This window comes from Oenanthe melanoleuca, chromosome 1A, assembly GCF_029582105.1.
Source record: "Oenanthe melanoleuca isolate GR-GAL-2019-014 chromosome 1A, OMel1.0, whole genome shotgun sequence".
Taxonomy (NCBI): domain Eukaryota; kingdom Metazoa; phylum Chordata; class Aves; order Passeriformes; family Muscicapidae; genus Oenanthe; species Oenanthe melanoleuca.
Genome location: NC_079334.1, coordinates 2,232,255 through 2,253,562, shown reverse-complemented (window position 1 = coordinate 2,253,562; position 21,308 = coordinate 2,232,255). Strand labels below are relative to the sequence as shown.

At 39.6% G+C, this 21,308-nt stretch overlaps 2 protein-coding genes across 3 annotated transcripts in view; one reads left to right on the top strand and one right to left on the bottom strand.

Moving 5' to 3' along the window:
• LOC130248609 (uncharacterized) overlaps positions 1–21,308 on the top strand; it is a 94,315-nt gene that overhangs the window by 11,877 nt on the left and 61,130 nt on the right. The gene's annotated exons all lie outside the window — the stretch shown is intronic.
• Positions 10,838–21,308, bottom strand: part of LOC130248608 (1-phosphatidylinositol 4,5-bisphosphate phosphodiesterase zeta-1-like) — a 38,934-nt gene continuing 28,463 nt past the window's right edge. The window contains exons 11-14 of the mRNA XM_056482485.1: positions 19,016–19,188; positions 16,100–16,232; positions 14,450–14,599; positions 10,838–11,097 (exon numbers count right to left, since the gene is read on the bottom strand). Coding sequence (XP_056338460.1) covers positions 11,015–11,097; positions 14,450–14,599; positions 16,100–16,232; positions 19,016–19,188 — 539 coding nt within the window. The 3' untranslated portion in view covers positions 10,838–11,014. The remainder of the gene's footprint in view (positions 11,098–14,449; positions 14,600–16,099; positions 16,233–19,015; positions 19,189–21,308) is intronic.

Here is a 21,308-nt window from a genome sequence, read left to right as displayed (position 1 = left end):
ATTTGCTCTTTTAATACCTTCAGTCCCATTTAAGGTTGTGTCCCAGCCTCAGCTTTTCTTACCTATGAACCAATTTTCTTAGCTTTTCACTTATTTCTCTTTTTCCATGTGCTGTTTCCAGGGCACTGTACCTGCTTGTCAAGGACAGAGCTTCAGGTGAAAAAGGAGCCTTTGTTTTTGTGGGTTATCTTTTTTTAATGAATAGGTAATTTTGGGAGACTGTCATTGCTGCCAAATCACTCAAAGTTTCTAAATAGTCCTCCAGAAGTTTTTAATACTGTCTGATGAAACAAATTATGAGGTAGCCTAAACAAAATGGAAAGAATAAACCAGTGGAGGTGTTATATTTTCACTGGATTTTGAATTTCTTCAGAACCAGAGAATGATAGACTATTAGTTTCACGTGCTAATTTTAATTTTACTCTCTTATTTCCACCCTCAGGATTATCCATAGTTTTTTCCCACCAGACAATTTCAATTTTCCCTTCTATTGATGATGCCCCCTTAGTAACTTTAAATTTCATATGCAGTCTCCTAATGCTTTATGTGTATGTGGGTAATGAAAATAATACATACCATCAGTTTTGGGTCTCATTGTATTGACACAAGGTTTCTGACTTTTGAGTTTTCAGTTCTGCCATTGTGATTTCCCCACCAGCCAGCTCCCAGCAGATCTCTCACCTTTTTTAATCATCCCATCTTTTAAACTATAAGTAACATTTCCCACCCTGCATCTTTTAATGCATATTGCACCATAAATGCACCATTTAATGCATATTAACCAGCCAAGAAGAATCCTAAGTTCTTTTTATTAGTTATTTTTAATAAACTTCCACACTTTTATCTAAATTATTATTCAAATTATAAAATAAACCTTTTGCCATGTCTCAGTTCACATCCCTCCTCTTTCTGAAGGGGTTTAAAAGCTTTTATACAGTTAAGCCTTATAATGTCTCCACCTAGAGAGTAGAAAGGGCTTGCAGATGTAACAGCATGAAGTTCTTACCTGGAGGTAATGTTCTGGCTGAAGAGAACTCCAGGCAAACAGACAGAGGGATGCTTGACCCAAAGCATCTCCAAGTTCACAAAAGTATGTGTGGATTTTTCATGTTCAGTAGAATCCACTGGTTCCCCCTTATCTGTCTTACCTGACAGGTTTATGGAGCCTGAGGGGATGCTGAGCCTCCTGCCAGGGCAGAAAAGAGAAAATAAGGATTAAAACATGCTGAAGCAGAAGCTTCAGTTTGTCCTTCTCCCTTCTGTAAATTAATACCTGCATTTGGAGTTGTCTGTGCCTTGATACCAGGTGAATTGTGAAAGCTTTGTCTGAAATTCCTCATGTTCTGCATGCAGAGGAAAAGCAGTTGTTACCCAGGGCAGCTGAACTTTGTGACTTCTGAAAGCATTTAGAGTGCAGTCAGAATGGGGTCATTTGTGCTCATTTGCAACTCCATCCAGTCAGGGCAGGAGTGAGAGGCTCTCATGGAACCAAATTCAAGGTCAGCCTTATGGCCTTGCTTCTGATCTCTAAATAACTCAGCTCTCTTTCTTCTGGGGTCTTTTTGGTGTTTTTAGGCTGCTCTATCCAGCTGGTTGAAGCAGATCAAGGAAATAATGAAAACAATGTTCGTTTTTGCAATGCAGTGAAGTAAGAAATGAAAAAGCTTTTTTGGCCATACATTTCACTTACTGACACTGGACTGGTTCATTTTCCCCCACAGGGCTGGGCTGTGTATTGGCAGCTAGAAGGGATGGGTAGCACACCAGTGGCTGGCTGCTGCTGGGCATGCCATTGTTATGACATTTGTCTGCAGCCCTCCTTCCTGGACAGGGGCTGGACATTGCCTGCTGATTGGAAGTCAGGAATATTTTGTGTTCCCTTAACTACATGTGTGGCTTTTGATTTTCTTAAATATCTTGACCTAGAAGGGTTTTTCCCCATCTCTTCTCCCCCTGCCCCTGTACTGAAGAGAAGGGAGTGGCAGAGCACAATGCTGCAACTCCAGCATCTACTTAAATAAGGAAACACTTCTAATTTTGCTCTAAATAGGAGCACATTTAAAAATGAACATTAATTCAAAAAGATTTTCTCTTCTGTCTGCTTTATTAGTGATAAGTACATTTAGCTCTTCACTGTTGATGGCTTAGAGTGTGTGACACCTCCCATCCTTTTCCTGCCATTGCCCTGGACAGTATTAGTGCCTGTGCAGCTCTGATCAGGAAAATAAGAGCTGGGGTAACTGATTGAGAACAGAATGGCTACATACTGTCATGATGAAAAGTGAGACTTAGCAAGTGACAAAACCTGCTTTAATTATACTTCACTGTTACATTTAATAGCCTGACTTAATGGGATAGAACATTTTTTACTTTCTTAATCTTCTGCAGAAAAATTAATTGTGTTGAAATCCAAGCACACAAAAAATTACAAGTATTTAGACCATCTGTGCAGATTGATTTTTCTTTTGTAGATATACACTGATCACACTTCAAGTTGTCAGCACAAATGCATGCTTTTCCCCCCCTGGAAAGTAGCTGGAAAATGGAATCCTGATTTTGTCATTAGACTTTAATGAATTGATTTTATTCAAGGTCAGCCAAGGCTTCTTCTCTTAAAAGAAAAAACCCAAAACAACCCAACCAAAAAACCCAGTTTGATGTTGCACTGAAATTAAGAGTGATTATATGATATATTCAAATGGGGGATTCAGCTTCCACACAAACTCACTTGCTTGTCTCAGTTTCCTTTTCCACAGCTCATCAGCTTGAACCCCAACCCAATGCTACCATGAGATGCATGAAGGCACATTCCACATGACTGCTTTCCTCCCAGCTATTCAGGTTTTTTTAATGTCTAAATATTCTAATTATAGGGAAAGCTTTATATTGATTTTTGAATACTTGAGTTTATTTACAGGGCTAAAAAGAAAAATACAAATAAGCCATTCTTGTTTTGCAGGAACTTGTTTTGTGTGTGCCATGGGCAAATCCTCTTAAGGAGAAAATAAGAACAGCTTTTGCTTTTCTTCTATTAAATAAGTAGAAAAACATTTTTTAGGACAAAGTATCACCACAACCAAAAGAACAAAAAATGTCATAAATTTTCAAATAACTTACATATTCAGTCTTTCCAAATGAGCATCTTCCCAGTCCCCAGTGAATCTCAGCTGCTGGCAGTTTCATATGTCAGAGCAGGATGCATAATTCAGGCTCTGTCATGAATCCTTGCAGCTCCAGCTTGTAGCTCAAATAGAAACCCACCGTGTTTTCCTCTAGGTAGCACTGGCACGGTCTCTAATGGAAGCATTTGGTTGCACTCAAGTGTAAATCAGCCTCCAAAAGCCCTTTCTCAGGGTGTTCTATGGCCATGAACAGAGCTGTGGGGAGCAGTCATCCCTGGCTGGGTTCAGCACACATCCCAAAGTGAGTTTCAGACCAGAAGGTGCCAAGAGGCAGGCTCAGGGTTCAGTGCTGCAGAATGCAGAGTTCCTCCACCTCTCCATCCTTCAAGGATGTTCCTTGCACTGCACAGAAACACATCATGTTATGAAATGCTGTGAAATAGCAAATCCATATCAATGTCAGTACTTTCTGTGCATGCTGAACTGCTGCAGCACAGAAAACAAGTAGCACAAGATTTTATTTGTAAAATGTTTGTAGTATTCAGCTGTGCTTTGGAAAACCCAAACTTTCAAACTTTTGCAGTGTTCTTACCTGCTCAGGCCAGGAGCTCTTTAATCACATGAGAATAGTAGATGGCCATAAATAAGCAACACTTGGAAACTGAATTAGTTTTTTTTATCTGAAAAGCATGAAAAGCAAATTTGTGTCCCCACATTTTGCTAAAATATAAGCAGTGCATGGGTAAGGAAGGGACAAAGTTTGCTTAGTTTTGGAATGACTGCCAGTAAGTTGAGGAGGATTCATGTACATGCCTGGAAATTTGAGGCTGGATAAAGGGCAGTGAAAGTTTCATTTCATTCAGTCCTTGGCTTTCCTGCAGAAACATGTTACAGGGGAAAAGCTGTACCTTGTGCACAAAGAAAATAGAGTGACACCAACCACCCAGGTCACCCAAACAGCCTCTGGAGTGTAATGGTTTCTGACCATGAGTATAAATCCACCTTGTTCTGGAGCTACTCTTGTCAAGCCTCATTTCCTCTCACCCCACTGAAACATCAAGCCTTTGCATGATAAGAAACAGGCTGCTGGGTTATTCATTTTGGAAGCCTAGACTTTCTCTTTTTTTGTTGATTTTTTTTTTCCCTTCTCCTAGAAATGCAAGACACAAAGGAGCAGTTCACGTGGCTGTGGGCAGCAGCTCTGAGGCTGGAGGTAACAGAGAAATGAAGATTTTTATGTGAGAGAGCTGGGCTTCAAAATACACTTAGCAGAGACTTTACAAAGCACTCCCAACTCAGAAGCTACAAAATACTTCCTGAACCAACAAAGAAAAGAGAATGCAGGATGCTTAGTGCAGAATGTTTGGGTTTAGCTGCTAAATACTCAGGCCAATTAGTGAAATGCAAAGCTTCAGCCAGTACAGTGTGTGCCCCTACCTGCAGCTGCAGTGTGTTTGCCTAAAAACCAAGTCAAATCCCAGATGACAGAGATGATACCTGTGACCAGTGCTCATAAGGAAATGGGACCTCAGGAGGAATTAGTTCCTCCAAGTCCATGGTAACTGGGAGAGGGGCAATGTATTTTATATTTCATGGTGTATCAGAGGGACTCAATGACTGTGGCTGTTCCTGTGACTGTTCCTGCACTCTACAGACTTGTACATCAATACCCAGGGGTTTAGCAATGAGAGTTTCAGGCTGGATTTGAGAGGGTTGGGGAAATAGACACTCCTAAAGATTGTGCCCAGGAAGCACGTTCTGAATTCCTTTTGACCAGATGTCCTGGTTGCAGCTGCCTGTGCATTGCTCTTGGCTAGTTCTGTGTTCAAACTCTGATATTCAAGTGCATATTTGAGCTCTGTCATTTCTACACTGGAGTCTCTGTTTAAACTCCTTTTGGTGAGACCAAGCTCAGCAGCAGTTCTGTCAACAACATGGAGATTTTGCTGATGGTTTCCCTAAAATAACAGATGTAGTTATGTGTGCTGATAAGTAGTTATCTCACTAAAGTGTGAAAAGAGAGTTTATGTTGCTACCATTTCTCTCCACTGAATTTTATTTCTAACAGCTTTCTATGTATCATCATATGTACCTTGTAGAATTTTGGTTTTGTTCTTATCCTCATTAGCTACAATGCCTTCACATGTTTTTTACAGAATCAGAAATGCCTATCTTGCTTTTGATTTGAAGACAAATGCTGGGAATATCTGGAGTATCACAACAAGGTTCCCAGAGCATATCCTTGGTGGAACAAATTTCAGAATCAGCATTTGGACAGATTTCTCACCACATCCTCTACTTCTTATACAATATAAGTGATGGAGGTTAAGTACAGCTCTGGGGAAGCACATCAGGCATCAAATCAAAGGAGAAATTCCAAGTAGGTGGGAAGAATAAAGGAGAATGATTAAGAGCTGGAAGGGGAGGAGGGGAGCTGCACCAGCAGCCATGGCCACTCCCTCCAGCACCATGCATCCAAACTACCTTGGACTAATTAATTACCAAAGCTAGGAGCTGTGCCATGGCTACCTAGGAAGAAGCAACTGTCCCTCATTAGACTCCTGTAGGTCAGCAGTGTTCCTCTTTTTGGAGCCAGGAATAGTTGAATTCCAGCCCAAACTGTGCCACTGGTTTGCTGCATGGCTGTGTATAACTCACCTCCATCTGATCTGCCTGGGTGCAAGGCAGGCAGATATTCTCACTGCACACACATTGCAGGTTTAACTGTTCCCAAATTCTGGCAGGTGGCATTTGTTTTATACACATCATTACTCCAGTTCAGTTTCTTAGCATTTACAGCTGATATGTGTAGTTTTTGGTTATTTAAACCAACAGCTGGTACCTTTTATATATATGTAAGATATATATAATATAATATAAGAATTAATATAATTAATTAATTAATATTATATATAAGAAATAAGGCAGCTTTCTTTGGTAACATTAGCATCCCCTCACTGGCAGATCACAGATGTCTTCTAAATTGTTTTATGCTTACTGTGCCTGTCCTTGCTTTTCAGATTTTCTTCATCTCCCTTTAATTTTGGTGAGGGAAAGAGAAGCTGTGGAATTTGCAATTCACAGACAATTTGGCAAAATAGGCACAGTAAACATGAAAACCAAAGATTGCCAGGGGCAAATTTCATGACAGACATGCCAAGCTATTATTTCCAAAGGTTTCTAAATGGAAAAGGGAATGTTAACCCCCAGTAAGGCCTTTCTTGGTGTCTGCTGGTGCTTTCTGGGAGGGTTTCCTGGTGTCCTGTCTGTTCCCTGCTCCTGGGAAGTTCCTGCAGCTGCAGGTGGAAGTACAGAGGGGGCTCAGGTGCAGCCTGCATTCCAATTCCATGGGAAACCCAAGCAGGAAAATGCCTTTTAGGCAGACTCAGTTTCCCATTTCCCTGAAGGGAGACAATGTCACCACGTTTGCTTTTTAAGCAGCACAGAGAGATTCAAATGTAAAGCATTTGTCCACTGCAACTAAAGCAGCAAAACCAGCCATAACAATTTTGGGTGAAATGAACTTCTCCTAAGAGAGCTCACCTTTCCACCTGCACTGTCTGAGAACATTCCTCCCATTTTATCAGCCCACATGCAGCTGATTAATGCAAAGACTGAAGCATGGGATCTGTTCTGAGTGCAGCTTACTCTTGTTAGGCTATTGCTCCAGATTGTTAGTTTTTTTTTGATTCAGAAAACACACCATTATAATTTCATACTTAGTCCCTGTGTGTTCTCACAGTATTAAGGTAATTTAAAAGCTATTTTAAATCTATAGGCATCAGTAATTTTTTAAGATATACTAAACTACTGCCATTTATTTTGAGAAGTATCAACAGCATTTATGGAGTATCAGAAACATCTAAATTTAGTAACTTCCATTTGCTGAACTGGGTCTAACATTTTCCAGTTTTCACATGAAAAATTACGAATACTGTTTTTTTTTTTCTCTCAAGCATTGTTCAAGACAGGTTTCAAATTTATTTTAAAATGGTAATCAGATCTAACGAGCCTAAGCTCATGATTCTAAGGTAGAATCTCTTTTTATAAACTAGATAAGGTCAAATGTATTTCTGAGGTAAATTCACTAAGTTGTGAATTTGGTTAATAGCTTACTATTCTGACTAGAAGTTTAAAGCAATTATCACAAAATTGGATTAATCATCATCCTGAATGCTGCATTGAAGTGCTTTACCTGTCCAACAGATTAACAAATTGTATGTTTTTTCTGCTTCACTGTATATTATTTCAGATTGTACATGAGAGTCACAGCTCCAAGGCTGTGTACTGAAGCTTGTGAAAAGCCAAGGAGCGTTGGTGGGAGCTGTTAACACCCACCTGAGCAGTGTCCAGTTAAATGAAGAAAAGTGCTACCCACTGGGAATCAGTGTAATTTAAATGTTCTCCAGGATGATTCAATTCTTTACCCACTAATGTTTCTTTGTCCCATTTCCCACGGTACATTTTGTCTCAGCTGCCCCTGAGAATAGGCACTCATCTGCTGAGCACATTCCCTGCCATTCCTAACCATAAGGTTATTTATGTCCTCCCAGTGCTCCATCCTCCTGCCATGCACTCCTGGCAGTGTGAGTTTAAGGAATCACATGCTCAGGACTTGTAGCAACGTGCAGGAAGTTCTGATGACAGCAACGAGGGGCTTGGTTCTGTTAATATTAAATATGAAACTGTAAAAATACTGAATTCTGTACACATCAGTGTGTTGGGCCTCATTCTTTGCCCATTAATTCCACAGACTGTGTTGAAACAATGCTGATAATGGTGTAATTTATCATCACTGCCTGTGATGGGCTCACCAGAAAGCCATGGGATAGTTCCCTGCTGATGGTTCCAGCAAATTTCACATTAAATCTTACCCAATCAATACTTTGCTTTTTAAAGGACTTTCAAAGTTGTGATAAAATGTAACATTTAATCCAGGATATTAATTTTTCAATAATATATGTCTTTGTTTCTCTTATTCTGACATCCAAGGCAAATATAATTGGTTATTTGTATGGAGAAAGAAGGAGGGAGAAGCTGATTTTCATGAATAAAGAGGTTATATTGAATGTGAGCTTTCAGTGGGGGATTTATTTAAGGTTCTACCCTCCTACCCTCCTAGGATTTATCTGTGATACCACAGATACTTGTTCAGCAGTCTTCCCACACTGCACTCCTATGCTGCTTAAGGGGTTCAAGTCAACACATGCATTGAATAGACCTCAGGGCTATAAAATATATAATTTCCATATTAAATGATGAACATTAGTGGTTCCTTTAAGTTCACAGATGCTACTTATGGGCTCTGGTGTTCTCTAATTGGAGGAAGCACATCTTTGAGCATTTGCCATCTGAGCAGGCACAATGAACTGTGCATTATTGCCAGGCTCTTGCCCACACCCAGGGACCATGTAAAGAAACCTTTCCAGGGCCAGGGGCACATGCCTAAGGCACAGGAGACATGCTGATTTGTCATCTGATCTGCTGTAAATTTTAAGTGACCATTTACTGGGCAGATCTGACATTTGTCCTACCAGGTGGAAAAGTGGTCAACAGAGAGATAATAATTCCAGAAGTGAAGATAATTGCCTTCTTCTCCCCAAGGATGTTCACATCAGTCTTCAGAATACAAAGCTGTACAAAGCTCCTGAAGTGGGACTTGGAGTGTTAGTTAGGAAATTAAAGAAGCTGGACTTGACCAATGGACTTGACCAGGTTTCATCAGAAAATACTTTCCCCAATCAAACTGGTGTCTAAGCTCCTCCTCAGTAAGGGGAGGTTAGGGGAACTCTGAATATTAATATTATTAGTCTATTCAGAGCTGTAAGATACTGCAAAATATTTCCCACATGCCAGGGATATTGGCTGTCACACAGAATATCATCTCTACAAAGATCAGAACACCAAACATTTTATGCTATAGGCTCTCCTGGGAAATGAATCAAGTGCCTTGTCATTCAAGCACAGGAAACACACTGAGACCAGCTTACAAAGTTATTAAATTACCTGACCTTACAGTTCAATATTGATTTTAGAGTCCTCTTAGTCTACTGTCTCAGTTTCCTTATTAAAACTATAATGCAAATTTCTAACAGTGTTATTTCCTATGACATTTTCTGACCCTTGTTTACCACATGCCTGATGTTCATTCTTAGAGCAACATTAAATAAACCAGCATTTGAATAGTAATAAATAAAAAGGGCATTATCAGAATTGCATGCAAACTTAAGCAAAATTGTTTGATATTAAAGAAACTTGTCAATATAACATCCATTTTTAAAAAATAATAATTGAGTAACAAATCTGCCATTAGTTATGTAACAAGTCTTGTGGAAGATCAACAACACTACAGCTCTGACAGGAAGATGGGAACTTGTCTTATGGGCAAGATCCTCACTGACAGCTTTGTTAGGCAAGAAGTTGTCCTCATAAGTCTTCACACATAAACAGCCCTTGCTTTTCCCAAAATTCTCCAGCTCTCCTCAGAGTTCTGTTTCCTATTCCTGAGTTCCCAGTCAGATGCATCCTGAGCTCCCTGCTCCTCCTCTGAGGAACACGGCTCTTTACAAATCAGTTTGTGAATTTTTTATCTTGCTTTAGCACCAGGAGGTTCAAGACTAAGCTAAGGAAAGGTACCAATACTAGCATATGATTTTTTATTATTTTATGAACTACTGCTTTTTCTCAAAACTATTTTTTCAGTTAAGAAAATTACAGTGGGCACTAAAGAGAAATAGCTCAATCATAACTCACTGTTTGCAATTTTAAAGGGAACATTGTATGTATAATTTTTCCTGTTCCCTTGGAAAGGTACAATGGTAAGAAATTTTGTTCAATACAAGTAAAAATGTCCATTTCACATGCTCATATCCTAAAAATTAGCATGATCTCTCATATATATTGGACTATTATTCTCACTCAATAATTAATCATAAATTTGATATTAGCTCCAAGTGACATTTAAAAATATCCAAAGATGTTCAGTATTTATGAACTGTTTCTAAATAATCAGAGAATAATAGAATCACAGAATGGCCTGGGTTGGAAGGGATCTTAAAGATTGCAGCCCCATGCCATGGCCAGAGACACTTTGTAGATTGATCAGAGCCCCATCTAACTGGCCTTGAACATTTCCAGGGATGAGGAGTCCACAAAACTTCTCTGGAAACCTGTGCCAAGGCCTCACCACCCTCTCAGTAAAGAATTTCTTCCTAATACAAATTAAACTTACCCTCTTTCAGCCTGAAGCCATCCAGCCTTGTCCAATCTCTAGGTGCCCTTCTGCTGGGAAGTTCAGCAAGGTCTCCCTGGAGCCTTTTCCTCTCTAGGCTGAACAGCTCCAACTCTCTCAGCCTTTCCTCACAGCACAAGGAGTCCACACCTCTGATCATTTTCATGGACTCACTCCAACAGACCAACATCACTCTTGTGTTGGGGACCCCAGAGCTGAGTGCAGCTTTCCAGGTGGGATCTCCTGAGAGCAGAGTAGGAGGGTAAAATCACCTCCCTCGAGGCTGCTTTGAAGGCAGGTGTGGGCTCTGTTCCCTTTTTCAACCAGTGGAACTTCAGCAGCCTGCCATGATTCTCAGATATGAAGGACAGCAGCTTAGGGCAGCTCCCTCAGAACCTGTGGGTGTTTCTCATCAGGCACTGTGCACTTCAAGGCTCTCAGCTTTTCTCAAACCCAGTCTTCTTCTAGAGAAAAACAACAGCAGGGCCAAGGACAGCAGTCTTTATTCAGCATACCCCTTCCATCAAAGTCCTCTGGCTCCATAAATCATTGAGAATGTGCCACTCTGGCAATCAGGCCGTGGGGCTGTTACAGAGCCAGAAATGTTACTTTATTGAAGCAGGGGACAATCCCCCAGGACAATTCCTTCTGCAGAACATCACTAATAGTACCAGACATGAACAAAGAGTGATGCAGGCTCCATCCTGGCACCATCTTTGGATGAGAGGGGAACGTTCCGGTAACCTGCAAAGAGGATGATACTTTATTAGTGTATCAGCCACAAATATTATGATGGAGTGTTTTTATGATCATCTATGCAAACAAGGCATCATTTAGGATTCTGTAAATAGCTCCTTAAAATACAATGAAATTATACAGGACCCAAACACTATTTGTGCTGTTTTTCTCCTCTTCTCTATATAGTAATTCAATTCTGGTATTTTTAGTCACACAGTGAAAAATGTCAGTGTTTTTCAGGATGTGGGTTTTTTTCAAATGGAAGACTTTTATCCCAGTGATATTTAAACATGGGCAAATCTTGCATTGTAACATCCAAGGTTATGTGCTGCACACATTGTTCTGATAGCAAATGAAATCAACATGAGAAGCAGCAGTGATAGTGGCCACAGAATGGTCTTGTAGCAGCTGTGCACTGTCCAGCTGAGGCAGAAAAAATTGAAGTGTAAGATCATCTGCCATGACATCTCAAAAGTTGATTTCATGTGAGTAATTCACTTTATCAAAGGTAAGTCATGCCACCAGAAACTACATGTTCATCTGGTTGCTTTAAGCATTTGCAGGAGCCATAGTTCTCCAGTTCAAACATAATTCACTTACCTGCTTGGAAAACAAAACAATCTCTTCTTCAAAACCCCAGCCTCTATTGCTTTATCTGACTAAATGTCCTTTATTTCATAATAATAAACAATGTCACTTTCCATAAAACATGTTTTGTATTCTTTCTGTCTATATATAACTCCAGTTATTTAAGTAATTCTCTGTTTTGTATCAGTATCTGTGGTTCTGAACTGCAGATTTTAAAATCCTTCTTTAGGTGCATCTGGATGCCTGTGGAGTCTTTGGGATCCACATTCACCTGGGTTTGGAATTTCTTGCTTCTTTTATACAGAATCATAAAATTGTTTAGGTTTGAAAAGGCCTCTGAGATCATCAAGTCCAGCCTTTGGCTGATCACCACCTTGTGAAGCAGAGACTGGCACTAAGTGCCACATCCAGTTGTTGCTTGAACACCTCCAGGGATGGTGATTCCACCTCCTCCCCGAGCAGCCCTTTCTGATGCTGGACAGCCCTTCCAGTGACAAAACTCTCCCTGATGTCCAACTGAACCTTCCCTGGCACAGCTTGAGGCCAGTTCCCCTTGTTCTGTCATATTAACAGAATTTCCCCTGGTATTTAAGGCTCAGATTCTGACCAGCAGATATTAAAGCTGGTTTCAGACACTTTACATTTGAGATCAGTTTTTAAGGCATGGATAAAGTTTTTGGAAGGCTTGGTTGATTTCCTATCCAAAGATACATTTCAAGGACTAAGATTAATTTCTGAAGACTTGTGTTCTAGCCCCTACCTACAGAATATTCTACAAAGTGTCCTGAGAGAAGTAAAACTTCTTTTTTAATTGAAATTACTCCATTTTGCATTAAATAATAACTGCTCATGGATCCCATGATAACAGAGGCAATAATTGAATTCCTGTCCTGTATTAGTAATTCTCTCCATGGCAGATTCATTGGCACCAGGACTGTAACAGAGGATCCCTCCCACCCATCTGCCTTTAACCACCCAGGTAGAGAATTTTTCTCAATTTCTGCCCCTCTGAGCACAGCTATATAATCACTACATGGAAAATCAAATTCTACAGCTGGACAGCAAGCATTCCTCCCCAGTGCAGTCTAGAAGTAGTTGGGAATCTGCTGCTGGGGAAAGGAATGTGGATATAGATTTGGATCCTTTCAAAAGAAAATGCAGAGGAGGGAGGAAATGGCACAACTTTGTCCTGCTGCCTGTCAAAGAAAATAAAAAGATGTAAGCACTGCTCAGCTTCTGGAAGGAACTTGCCCTCAGGGACACCTCAGGGATGTGAATCCTGGGGACTGAGGGACTGTCCTGCAGTACAGATCAGAGCAATTGGAGTGCTGAAGACCTAGACTGAATCCTAGCTCACCCTTCAGCATTTTAGGCAGTTCTTCCTTGTCTTCTTGTTGTAACTCTCCCTGCAAGAATATTATTTTCCCATTTCACTGTTTAGAGAGCTTGGGTGCCTAAAGCAAAACCATCGTTCCAGACCTGGTTTCACAGGTCTCAATGTTAACCAGTGCAATAAATTTTGCAATTATTTATCACTTCACCTCTTGGAAGCATTTTATTTATGGCCTCTGGGGATCCTGATGGCAAATTACTCTTTTTAATGTTGTGTTAAGTGGGGATTGGGGCAATTTGTTTGGCATCATTTATAGTTTTTGTACCTAGACTCATTCCCTAGCATTTCAAATTACTCTACTGAAAATATTTCCTCAAAAATCTACTGCACTTTTCCAAAACACGAATTCTTCATTTGTGACCAAAATTAGTCCTATAGAGACATGAAGCCACACTGAAAATTTGCATGCAAAAAAGTCTCAATCAATAATTTTACAAGCACTTGTAAGAAGCAGTGCCTGATATCCAAATTTGTCTCAGACATTCTGAGTTGGTGGGTTGAGTTTTCTTTCATTATCCAGAAGTATACAATAAAAGGAAAGTAAAAGAATATCAGTGTAAAAATTTATGTTGTAGAAAAACAACTGAGTTCTAAGAGTAATCTCTTTGTTCTTCTATAATTCCTCAACCTCAAATAAGAATCACAAACAGCTTTATGACTTCCAAACACAAGGGGGAAAAAAAGCCATTTAAAATCCTGTTAAGCTTAATAAAAAAGGCACAGTGCCTGTTGCCAGCTCCAATGTTTTGCCTCCCCATCTTTATTCACTAATAAAAGCTGTTTGTTTTGTCAGAAATAGCTTTGGAAAGCCTGTGTAGTAAACAACCATTTTACATAAGCCTTTCTCCTTGGCCTATTGACTTCTGTGTCTGCTCTTTATGTGCAGCCTATTCATTACAAAGGTTCCAGGAACTCTACTGGCTTTACAAAACAAACTCCAGCAATAAAATTGCCATAAATATTTTGCCTAATTTATATCCATTGTTCTCCAACCTGAAAAGTTGCAGATAGGTTACCTGAGGGAGTTTTGGTGGTTTATTTTGTTTTAATTTGGTGTTAGGTTTTGAACTTATCTGAGGAGGAAGTGCACAAAACTGTTGAATTAAAATAGCCCCTGAGCAGTTTCCATCTAGAATGGAATGCAGTGGGAATAATCCCCTGCCATTAATATTGTTTTGATTTCAACATCAAGGATTTGCATGCAGAGAATACAATTATTTCAAAAAACAGAGAGTACCTTTTATTTGTTTAGTCACACAATTGTCCTCTAGAAAGCAGGCATGGTGCTGTACTCCCTCAATGCTACAGCAACAACAAAAGGCTGGAATATTGCAGATTTTTTTGAGCTGTTATAGGAGGTTCCCATAGAAGCATTACCTGTATTCAGGCACATCACAGGTAAGGTGTACTGGCCCAGGAATTCCTTGTTAACCAGAGAGATCTCATCCTCCACACAGAAGCGTATCATTGCCAGCTCTGGAACTTGGATGGTAAAACTGAACGTTTCATTCCATTTAGGGCACAAAGCTATTGAAAAGAGAGAGGAAACAGGATTAAAATATGATTTCTTTTTTTTTTTCTACTCAATAACTGAATTATTGTACCTGCTATCAATAGTCTGAGCTGGTAATGAGTCATTCTTTTTTCCTAGATATCTCTGGCTATTTAAATAAATAATGAGACTCCCACTGGCTGTAGTGGTGCCAAAGCCTAAGGCAGTTGGTGTTATCCCTTAAGAGAGCAAAATGGCACAAGGATGGCCAGGGCAAGAGCTTCTGCTCAACCTACATTTTCCTATAGCCATACCAATTTCATCCTTTTGCCAAAGTTTCTCCTTTCACAGTGTTGGAAATAAATAAATTCAGATAGGAAAAGGTGCACTTGACTAGAAATACAAAAAGAGAATATGGAATAGAATGGGGTTACTTCGTCTTTAGCAATGTTCATACAGAGAAAAGAATTTCAGGGGATGATTTACAACAGAAGCCATCTAAAATAAAGAAAAAGGAAGAAGACTGAGGTACAGAAAAAGGGAGATCACACAGAACTTTTAGTCTGAGACATCAAGATCTATATTAGAAAGATAAGGGAGTGCTCAAAGACAGCTACAAAGAGTACACACTTCACCTGTCAAGCAATTAAGGGATTACTCCTACTAGAGACTTCAAATGAGACAAGTGACGAAGTTACAGCAACTGCTCAAGATAAAAAAGTCTAAATTTACCAATTTGTGTATTGGTTTAGGCTGGGATAGGATTAATTATCTTCATATGAACCCCTGTGGTGCTGCATTTTGTAGTTTTGACCCAAACAGTGCTGACTACACACCAGTGTTGGGGTGTTGCTGAGCAGGGCTTACACAGTGTCGAGATTTCTGTCTTCCTCACTCACCCCAGTGAGGGGCTGGGGGCAGCCAGGAGGGGACACAAGTGGGACAGCTGAGCAAAGGGATGCTCCTTAGCAGTGGTGTCATGCTCTCAGCTGGGCAAAGGAGGAAGGGAGGGCGTTCAGAGTTACAGTCTCTCTTCCCAAGTGACCACAAAGCTCCATAACAGAGCCTTGTTTCCCTGGGAATGGCTCTACCCCTGCCTGCCCAGGGGAAGTGGTGGATGAATTCCTTTTGCTTTCCTTGCCTGTGCAGATTTTGTTTTGCTTATTAAACTGTCTTCTTCTCAACCCAAGGGTTTTCTCATTTTGGCTCTTCCAGCCCTCTTCCCATCCAACTAGGGAGGGCAGGCAAGCAGCTCTGTAGGGCTGAGCCCACAGCAGTGTGCAGAACAAATTCCATCTTCCTTTGGGAAGGGAGAGTGCTCCCAAGGAGGAGTTTGTGCTTCCATAATCTACCAGCCTAGAAAAGTGGAGAACAGCATGAACTTTTGCCACAGATTTTGTGCCAATTTTTGTGCCAATTTCTCTCTAGTCTAGAGAGAAATTCTTGCATTTTCTCCTTGGGATGCAAAGTTGGTGATTCCTTTTAAATTGTTGTCATGCTTTGTTCACAGTCAGGAGACTCAGACTGTTGCTCACCATTGCTTCTTACAACACTGGATTTCTTTCTTGTTTGATCCTCTGGCACACCATAGATTTCTATCTGCACCATGGGGTCAGCTTTGTTGGTCTTTGACAAACTGCTGGGTGGTAACTGATGGCCACTGATCAGCTGGAAAATTCAAATTGTATTGAAATTACTGTAAGAATGACCTGTTCACCACAGCCATTTAGTAGCCAGAATAGAAACAACTTCCATAAGAAATTACTTTAAGTATATACCAGACATAAACTGTGTATTAAACACATATTAAACACAGTGCAATCAAGAATATGGTGCTTCCCATCTAATTTAATTTTTTTATTAAAAAAAAGTCCAAACTGAGCTTGAATGGTTATAGGGATGGGACACATATAGCTTTTCTGAGCTGCCTGTGCCAGTGTTTCATACCCATTTTATATATATATATATATATATATATATATGTAACTGATATCGTACTTTAAACAATATTTTTCAGTTTTTTTATTCAATACCTTCACATAAAAATGTTATTTTGTTATCATGCAAAATAATAATGTTGGAAGAATCAGTCTACAGTGCTTTTTACATTTTCTACTACCAAGCTCATGAATTCCCATGTCACCCACTGTGACATCAGCACTGTGCTACAGTATGTAGCAGGCTGCCCACCTGTGCCTCATCCCTTGCACAGGAGCACAAAACTCTTCATTTAGGAGCTTCCCGATGGTTTTCTCCTTAATTTAGTTAGCTACCTGGGAATTTTGTCTCAGACTGCCCTGTAATCTGGCACCCAGCCTAAGAAAGGATTTATAAAGTCACAACTTTGTCTGCTTTTTATTACATTTCAGGACACCTAGGAAAGAGTAAACATCTGTGCAGTAATCAGCTTTTTAGAAATCAGTGTATGAAATGTATTGAGAGGGATACCAAAGCCTGAAAGCACAGGTGACAGAAATGACTCCTGAGCCTGGGCTTAGGACTAAGCATCATAACAGATTCTTGTTCCCTGTCAACCACCCAAACATTGAAACCCACAAATTCCATGTTTGCTTAGGTGTTTTCTGTAACACCTTGCTCCAAGAGAAGTTCTAGAGTGAGATATTGAAGAGTAGTGGCTTGGCAAACACTGATGCCCTTTGTCCCTCGGGAACAGCTCCTGCCTTCAGCAGAAAGCTTTGCAATCACTGCTGGGCTGCCCACCCAGAACCTGGGACATGCCTTGCATGTCCTGAATGCCACTGCCCAGCCCTGTGGGATCCATTGGTCTAATTTCCCCCCGGGTGGCAAAAGTGGGAGTTCCTTTAAGCACACCATGACCCAAATCCATAAGTCCAATCAATTTTTGAGATCCAAGGTGTAGCAGACATACAGAGATGTAGAAATTGTTAGGCTGAGAAGACTCTTTATGAAGCACCTTGAATATCTCTGTTTCTGCTTCAAGGGCTCTATGCCTCTTGTTGATGGGAATTGTGGCACATCAGGTTAAGGATAATGAATTCAGCAAATTCAGGCCCTGTGTGATTTTTCTGTTCTTCATTCATTCATTCTGAGAGATTTACCCCCGATGTTTTCTATCATTGCTTTCTGTTAAATCATTTCTCCATTCATCTGGTCAGTAACTTTTTCAGCAGAAGCTGCTTTTCCTTTGACTGCTGCTCCCAGTTCCTCTTGTCTTCAGCCAGCATTTCCTGGTTTTTGCAGCTGGCTACAGGTGGGGGTCTCTGTGCCCTTCAGTCCCTCAGCCAGTGGGTGCCATTGCTTCTCTGCAGCTGCACTACCCAGCCTAGTCTCAGCCTAAAGTCCCAGTCTCAAACACTGCCTTTCTCTTCTCCAGCTCCTCCCAACTCAGACATTCCTTTGCATTTACAATGATTTTATCTGTCTCCTGCATTACAATTTGGGGTTTCTCCTCATCCTAATTCCAGCTTCATACAAATTAAGGCTAAAATAAGTAATGTATTTTCCTGGCTGCCTGAACTCATCCAGCAATGTCTGCTCACAATTGGTATGCTCACTGTCAGGACACCAAAATGCTCTTGATTAGGTGAGTGCATTATGTAAGCATTTTATAATTGTCTCTAACTATTGTTTATCTCCACTATTTATTGCTCTGAAAGAAGCAAAATAGCAATTACAACTAATTATATGCTAATTAAATAGCATTTATGCAAGTGGTATTCTGTGTAATCAGAAATACTACTTTTTCATTGGGAAAATGAGTTTTCCAATTATTGAACAATTATAACAAATCTACTTGACCTCAAAAAGGGCTTTTCTAACCATTTATTTGTAAATGACATGCATTTCTAGTATTTTTGGGAAGTAAATCACATTATAATTTGAGAGAAGTTGAAATAATTCAAAGACTTATCAATTCATCCCTCCTTTCACACTTATTTATACCATTTTAGGATTATAAACAGTCTTTTATGTATGCAAGGAACTTAATGAGACAAAAGAAGCATAAAGCTTCTTATCTTATGTTTAAACATTTCCATTTTTCAATTACCATTATAATAATACACGTGGTGTTGTTGATATTGAAAGAAATAACATCCAAAGTGCACAACTGATTTCTGTGTTTTCAGTTCAGTTTCCACAAGCAGAATTGGCTGGTCCCTTTGTCAGCTACATTACTTCTATTTCTCTATACAGCATCATGAAAAATCATGTATTTACAGACTCTTAGAGGCTCTGAACCCCTACAGATTTTTAGCAAATATAAATGAACTACAGATGGGAAAGCACCCAAGCAACAGTTGATACTATATGAGAGTTTTACCATCTTGCTGAAAACATTAGTTCCCAACAAACAAGAATGGGAATAAAATGGAAAGAAATAAAAAAAAAATAGATAACAATTGCATCTGAACTACAGAGCATTTGTTTTCTCATTTTGATGGAGCAAAGCAACACTTCAGTAGTCTTACCTTTATTGACAGAGACATTGGTTTGCTGTATCCTCCCACATTTCGGGGTGTAAATGAGGTATTGCAATCCCTCAGGAATTCAGGTTTCAGCACATAGCCACAAGCACCATTGTCCAGGAATTTTCCATCCTGCAGTTCCATTGGTAATCCCCGTGTCTGGAAGTTTAAGGCCACTGTAAAATTATAGCAATATTGATTTTAGTGATTTAGGTTTGATAACATTTTATAAAACAAATATTAAAAAAAAAAAAAAAGGAAATGAGCCTAAGATATCTCTATGTCTCAATTCATATGTAAGATCTTATTATTTCCCTTAAATTAAGTGATACTCAATATAGCACCTTGCACTCCAAAGCTGCTAACAAAGCTCTGGTACAGAAGTCAAAACCACAGGATTGTATCTAACCTTAGTTATGGTGCAGAATTCATCACAAAAACATCTCACCCAGAAGATCAAGAAGCTTTAGTTTACAGTTAGAATACTCAGTGAAGATACATATAACTTTATATAACTTTATAGAACTAGAAGCAATTTAAAAACTGTTCTTCAATTTATTTGAGCACACACTCTCTTGGAGTTTAATCCTCCAGAACTGGTGATTATTGTAAGAATACACCTGACAGATTTTCCTCTCCTTGGCTGTTCAAAACATTTTTGGATTGCTGCAGCATCAATAATAAAATATCACACTTCTCATCAACAGGATATTGTAATTCATGAGACAAAGCCAACATTGAAATAGACCTGTTTAATGAAATTTTTCCTGTTCCAGTACATTGGATCTTCCTGTCACATTCAAAACAGAAAATGCAGGTGTCAAATCAGCAATGAATTATGACACTATGAACCTATGACACGTTTAAACAGAGAATAATAAGAAGTCATTTACTTAAAATGATGGTTTGGTAGGAATGAAAAAAGGCTTTAGGCAGTTCAAGTGTCTCCTCACAATAATTCATGAAGAGGACCTTATTTCATGTTCCTATGAGATAATATGAATGTATTGAGTGAACATTTGACATAATGCAAAAATCCTTAATGCAAGTGGAAAACACACAAAATTGTTTTCACTGCAAAAATTATTTGTTCCTTCAGTGCTTTGATGATCCTTTCAAAGCTTTCTGTAGTAACAGGACAAAGAGGAGTGAAGCAGCTGGTACAATGGACCTGATATTTGCACTACACGTGTTTGTGGTGGGGTTACTTCTGGAGAGCTCCAGCCTGCTTCCATAGTCTCAAAACCAATTAGTGGCTGGAACACATGAAGTGCTCCCAGAGAGCATCATCTGTTTAATCTGAAAGGAATCCCATCTGTGCTAGCTAAGATTGCTCTGCATCATGAACTAACTTGCAGCAAGTAGGAGCAACTGGAAACCTTGCCTAGAAAAACCCCAAACAAACAAAAAAAACCCTGAAACAAAACACAACATGCACTCCTGCTCTGAGCTAAGTGTTAATGTAGATGCAGGCATGATTTTATATTAATGTACACAGGAAATTTGTTTTGCCTTTAACAACAGAAATCAAACTTCAGAGTGTTATTACTGCCCATTGCACACCATGCCTTTTTTAAAGAGGGTAAGTGTTTTCTTGGTATGGCTTTGGCAGTGGTTCCCAGTTTGCTCTTTATGGTTCAACACATCATCCAGAAACAGCCCCAGCTTTGGTGCGCTATGGTGCTTGCCATATTTTAATGCACTGAATCAAGCTGTGCAGTGGATGCTACAAGAGCTGCAGCCCTGAGGCCCCTGGAAATCTGAACTTCAGATAAGCCAGGATCTCTCAGACCTCAGTGATTCCTAGGCCACACTTCCAGAATACCTGGTTTAAAAGTGCAGCTGAAATTAGGCACATCAAACAGCTTCAAATAGCAGCTTCCACATGATGAACTGAATTACATGATTGCACATAATGAGACTATTGCTAAATTTACCAAGCTTTATAGGCAACTAAGCAGGGAAATCTGATGTAACAACAGCAACAAGCAAACGAGAATACTTTATGCTTTATCATATTAAGAAAATTACTTTTGCAACACAAGTGAAGGGCAATGCTATTATGGGTTCATATCTTCAAACATCAGAACTGTGTTTTCACTTAATTTAATTTGACCTTAGAACAAGTTAAAAACACATGGAACAGTAGTTTTAATTTACCTACTGGTTTCTTTGGATTGCAAGTTTTAACATGATTAAGCAAATGTGAGATTTTGTGTCATATTCTCTGAGATGCAAACCTCCACTAAAACTGTTTACAGGGTTCATAGCTGCCTGGGGCCTCCCAGGGCACTGC